The sequence below is a fragment of the Malania oleifera genome, chromosome 7 (genome assembly GCF_029873635.1).
Source record: "Malania oleifera isolate guangnan ecotype guangnan chromosome 7, ASM2987363v1, whole genome shotgun sequence".
NCBI classification, from domain to species: domain Eukaryota; kingdom Viridiplantae; phylum Streptophyta; class Magnoliopsida; order Santalales; family Ximeniaceae; genus Malania; species Malania oleifera.
Window position 1 is genome coordinate 6,271,408 of NC_080423.1, and position 6,000 is coordinate 6,277,407.

Genomic DNA, 6,000 nt, shown 5'->3' on the forward strand with positions numbered 1-6,000 from the left:
ATGATACATAAAATTATAAAAATGTTGTGCATATGCATATGATATAAATGTATTTGCAGTAGATCAGTATAAATGTAAAATTAATTAAAAAAAATAAAATACAAATACAGACTATAATAATATTGAATGAGTATTTAAAATGTAAAATTTAAATAAATTTTAAATAATTTATTTGATAAGATATGAGAAGTCGAACACTTATTAAATTTACGTGCCTTTATGTACTTGTATATGTAAATATGTATTTATATATAATTATAATATTTTACTATCAAAACTTTTGGTAGAAAGTAAGTGGGAAAAATTATATTGTATTGTATATATTTTATTGAATATTTTAAATATAATTTCAGTCACTTATTCTAATTTTAATGTATATAATGTATATAAAGTATATAAACATAAATGTAATATGGTACATATATTTCTATATTTTTGAATAATATAAATTAAAACTAATTTTATAATTTTAGTGGATAAAAAGTGTTTTGTATATTGCATTGAATATTTTAAAAAATAATTTTAATCATTTCTTTTAATTTTATTGTATATAATGTATGTAAACAGAAATGTAATACGATATATATATATATATATATATATATTTCTATATTTTCTTAATAATATAAATTTGAATTAATTTTATAATTTTAGTGGATGTAAATATAAACCAAAGATAAAGAAAGTAGGAACTACTACTTTAAATTAATTTTATAATATAAAATTATTGAGAAAGAAAGTGATGGGAAGTTATTAAATTGGAGCCTATTTAAAAAAATATATTTAAATAAAATTCATTCATTTTGGGATTTTCAAATTTTGTATCATAAAAGAGAAAAAAGAGTTTAAAAAATAATTAAAAAATTTAATAAGACCAGATGTAGAAAGTGAGAAGAGTTTAGAAAATAAATTAAAAATGATTAAAAATTTTAGTGGGGCTCCTGCCTCTACCAGAGATAGGGAAAGAAATTGAATTTTTTAAAAAATATTGGGGCTTGCATGGGCCCCTTTATTTGCCCTTAGAGAGAGAGATATGAGACAATAGAAAAAAGTAAAAAAAAAAAAAAATCGATCGCCACATGTCAGCATTGAGTTAGGCCTATACTTTAGGATTCATATATAATATAAATTTTTCATTTTATTTTCTTAAGAATTATAAAAGGAAAAAAAAGCTAGATAATTTTTTAGTTATAATATTTGTATAAAAAGTGAAAATAGCAATAAGTTTTGACATTATTTGCTTACACAAATAGTTTTATTTTTTATTTTAAATAATTATAAATATGATTGTTTTAATTATTTTTAATTTATGTAGAAAAAGTTGAAAATATATCGTTTATTGTTTTCTAGATTTTTTTTAAATTTTTTGTTTGAGAGCATGGCATTCAAATTAAAACTCTAATTTGTATGGATTTTGACAAAACATAGTATAAAATTACATTGAATTTTTTTTTTCAAATCTACACATTTAAATTCAAGCTCCAAAATTCATAATTTTAAATACTATCTTATATATATATATATTTAAAAAAACTAAAAACAAACTCTCTTTTTTTTGCAATTATTTTAAAATCTAGAAATAAAAAATAAAATATTATTTTACATAATTAAACAAACTCTTTATTTTTTTTTAACTTTTTTTTAATATGAATCTTGGAAATTTAAAATTAGGCAAAAAATTTTATTACTCTTAGAAATTAAAAATATAAATGTCTTTTTGCAGCTAAACAAATCGTAAATGTTTTTATTTTTTATTTATGTTTTGTTCTTAAAGAAAAAAAAACACATGAATTTTGAAAAATATGTATGTTAAGAATCCTTCTAATATTGAAAATTGATTTTAGAGAAATCAATCTGAGCTAAATGGTGTTAGGGTAGAGGTTCTTTTCAAATAAATTAAGGTTAATAATGGTTTATTGTTTTAAAATAGGTCACTTGAGGACAATTCTAAGAGTATTACACATTTGGTATGTAAAAATAGAATGAGATTAAGGAACTTAAATTATGGATAAAAATAAAAATATTTTATTGTAAAGAGAATTGTTTTGCTCTTCAAGTATTTAAAAACGCCTAACCCCTTAAATTTAAATAAAATCCAAGAATAAATCTAATGATAAAGTTAAGGTATAATTTAAGCGCAAGCAAACGAAATGAAATCAAATTCATTACTTCATTTCTACAATTTCATCGTAGTTTTTCTTAAAAAATTATTCTACCCTCTTTCTAAGCCATTTCAATCTAATTTGTTCAAATCTTGAATCGTTTCTTTTTACTTGTTTCCTATGCTTACTTTATTGCTCTTGTAATCTCTCAATTATTGAAAAAGGGTGAAGGCAGGCATGTGCCTATATGATGAATAGGGCAACACCCAACCTTGTAAAGCCTAAGGCTGCTCTAGCCTAGTGTTATAAAGAAGCCTATACCAAACAATGAATAAATGAATCAATACAGAATAAAAAGTAGCCTATTCTTCTATTCTCCCAATTGCATGGAACAATCTGCAACCCATGTCCCATCTATTCCCCTTCCCCATCTCAAGTCTCAAAAACATAAGATCAATCTGCTCCTGCAAACGAGGCCACAGCAATGAAATATTTTACAACAAAAAATACACCAAACCCTCCAATATTACTCTTTAGGAGTGCAAATCAAAACCCCACATTTGGTAATTCATATACGGCATACGATATTTCGAACAAATCAGGATGATTTACAGCACATCCTGCTCTTAGGTGGAATTTCCTGAGCAGGCCCGGGGATAATGATCTTCTTGCCAGTCAGAGATGCGGGGTTGCCGTTGCCTTGCTCCTCCCCAGCAACTAGGTTTTTTTTATTCACAATGTTGAAGATCTCTGTCAGCACAGTTGAGAAGGCGGTCTCTACATTAGTTGCCTCCAATGCCGAGGTCTCCAAGAAGAATAGTCCTTCCTTCTGAGCAAATTCTTTAGCATCCTCAGTGGGGACTGCTCGCTGGTTCTCGAGATCAGTTTTGTTCCCAATCAACATAATCACAATATTCTTGTCAGCATGGCTGCGCAACTCCTCCAGCCATCGGGGTATGTGATCGAAACTTTGGCGTTTGGTTATGTCGTAAACCAGCATTGCACCAACAGCGCCCCTGTAATATGCGCTTGTAACAGCTCTGTATCTGCTCAGTATACCACAAAGCCAGAAGAATCTTTCAATGCTATGAATGTTATCTACATAAAAGCACCCGATACATGCTTGCATGGTGAATACATTTTGAAATATTTGACAGGCAGAGGAAGCATATGAGAAGTAAAGGCAGCCATTATGAACTTTTGATTTGATTAGGCTATGGATCTCCTGCTATACAGGGGCGCATGGTTACCATGGTTTGCAGGCTTAAGATTTTGACACAACCGATAAAAATGTCATTTAAAATGGCACATATCATTTAATTCATATTAGTATTGAGATATCACGTGTCAAAATCTTATAAAAAGCATGGATGCTAGCAGAGAAGCTGGATCCATTTTATTGAACATGGATACCAAATCAAATAACTCAATTCAGTTATTTGTCAATTGATACCAAACAATGAGCTGTCAAAAAATATAAAATAAAATTTTGAACTCTTTCCATCCCTAATGGGTCGAACGAATTTCAAATAATTGGGTGATCATGCTATGGAACAAACAATAGGCCATTTGTTTTCAAGGAGAATAAAGGGATGGCTCTAGAGGAGATCGAAAGATCTTGGCCTCAAGTCCCCAAAACTCTTTGGGAGTATGATAGGTCAAAGTAAAGGATTTTGACAATCAATTATTGCCAAGAAGACCATACTCAAACAAAGAATCTTCCGTTGTGGGTAGAGGGCTTGGGTAAAGTCTTCTAGGTCCATTTCATCTCTCCCAAACAAGTGAATGTCACATGGAACGGCTTCATTGATCCATTAGTTTTGGTCCCAGTGACATCCTCTAATCCACAACCAGAGCAAAAAAGAATTAAAGAACTTCACCCAAGTCGATCCGTCATGAAATTGATCAAACCAATAAAATGAAATACCGTCCAATGCCATATATATATACATACCAAATCCCTTGCAAATAATTTCAATAAGATCCAATATTTACTGGTTGGAATGAGCAGTAATCAATGTGAAATATCACCAATACAAGAATTCGTGCACACCAAACAGCCCACTCTGAATTATCTTCAAGTTATTAGGCAAATATGATCAAACAATAATAAATTTTCTAATTGAAGTTCAAATTATGGCACCTCTGAGATTAGTTGGCATTTTCATTTTTCACACTCAATTAATTCCAACAAATTACTAGTGAAAAACTCATGGGATAGTTTTGCTTGGATGAATAGAGTCTTCCAAGTAATTATGGATTCGTTGCAAGATTTCTAATGTTTTTATACACCCATTAACTTTACTATCAAACTAATATAACCAAAAAAGGTAATTAAACACCAATATGTATGGATAGAGAAATAAACATGCATGTGGCTAAGATACTCAGATCGATTCCATTGATGCACTAACGCAACAACTATATCTATATATACCCACTTCTACACATAAGTAATTAAATCATAGATCCCCCCAAGCAAGGCTAGAGAAGAAGTAGCACAACAAATTCAGGGGAAACAGAGTCACAATAGATTCACATCAAAATCCAAGGCAGCAAGCACATGTAAATTAGAGCAATGAAGAATAAACTATACAAGCAAGCTAAGGAATGATAATAGAGGGGATGGTTAAGGTAGTAGCACAGTACCGTTCTTGGCCGGCGGTGTCCCAGATCTGGGCTTTGACGCTCTTGTGGTGGATGATGAGGGTTCGGGTCTGGAACTCGACGCCGATGGTGGCTTTGGAGTCCAGGCTGAACTCGTTCCGCGCGAACCTCGCCAGAACCTGCGATTTGCCCACCGCCGAGTCCCCTATCAGCACGATCTTGAACACATAATCTATCTTCTGGCTCCCATCCACACCTCCACTGCTCCCCATATCATATAATGACACTCACTCTCTCTCTTTCAGAACCAAAACCGTTGTGCCTCTATCTCTGCCCTACCTCCTCCGCCGAGAAACCAAGAAGCAGAAGCAAAGACAGAGAGAGAGACCGAGATGGGCTGCTGGTGCTGGTGGGTAGATCTCAGAGCTACTGCCGGAAAAGTAAAGTGCCAGACCCTTCGCAATTATTAATCATTACATGTAATTATGATTACAATTTACAATTTGTCTATTACCGCGTTTTTTCTTTTTTTACCGTAATCCTTTGATTTTTATCGCTCCCAACGAACACTCTCCTTCGGAGCACGTAATCTTACGAGACTAGTTGACAAAGAGGTTGAGAGTTCGAATCCTACCACTCTGATTGCACATCCGCGATTTACTCTTGCACGAGTGGAGAGCACTGTGCATGCAGGTGGAGGGCACTGTGTATGCAGGCGTGAGATTAGTCTCTCTCGCCAATTCTGTTAGGTTGTGTGTTCGGATAAGTGGTAATAAGGATGAGAGAAATCTGATATAATATATATATATATATATTATATATATTTATATATAATTATACATTATCACATAATTTAACAGATGACAAAACATAAAATTATAATTATTTTAAAATTTTAGAAAATTAAAATATAATGATTTAAAACAAGGAGATTGATGTGCCGTACTCCGTGTCTTGTCCCGAAAGGAAAGCGACGCTGCCAGCCCAAAAATTGTTAATGACAGGATGCATGCTCGGATGGCCAAAAAAACAAAATAGAAAAAGGCTCATTAATATTGAATTGGGCTGGGCCAAACAAATGGGCCGGGTATGCTAAGGTTCCAACTGAAGCCCATACTTTTATTTGGGCTTCTGTGTTGAGAAGTTGGCGACCCAAATGTGACAAATGCATTTTTTAGTTATTTCCCGAACCTTTGTTTGCATAGTGGCAAATACAGACATGCTCGTACTTACCCATACTTCAAGGGAGATGATTTTCCGATTTATGAATCTATGGCCAAACCCAGTCATA

At 32.0% G+C, this 6,000-nt stretch overlaps 1 protein-coding gene across 1 annotated transcript; it reads right to left on the bottom strand.

Annotated features, from left to right (window-relative positions):
- Positions 1-2,450: 2,450 nt before the first annotated feature.
- Positions 2,451-5,489, bottom strand: LOC131159582 (ras-related protein Rab11D). The gene is made up of 2 exons (XM_058114605.1): positions 4,752-5,489; positions 2,451-3,148 (listed from the first exon to the last, which is right to left on the bottom strand). The coding sequence occupies exons 1-2, from the start codon at positions 4,979-4,981 to the stop codon at positions 2,701-2,703; spliced, it is 678 nt and encodes a 225-aa protein (XP_057970588.1). The 5' UTR covers positions 4,982-5,489; the 3' UTR covers positions 2,451-2,700.
- Positions 5,490-6,000: the final 511 nt, after the last annotated feature.

Coding starts and splice junctions, on each gene's coding strand:
- LOC131159582 (XM_058114605.1), bottom strand. CDS start 4,981: ATGGGGAGCAGTGGAGGTGTGGATGGGAGCCAGAAGATAGATTATGTG. Junction 3,149..4,751: donor GACACCGCCGGCCAAGAACG/GTACTGTGCTAC, acceptor TATACTGAGCAG/ATACAGAGCTGTTACAAGCG.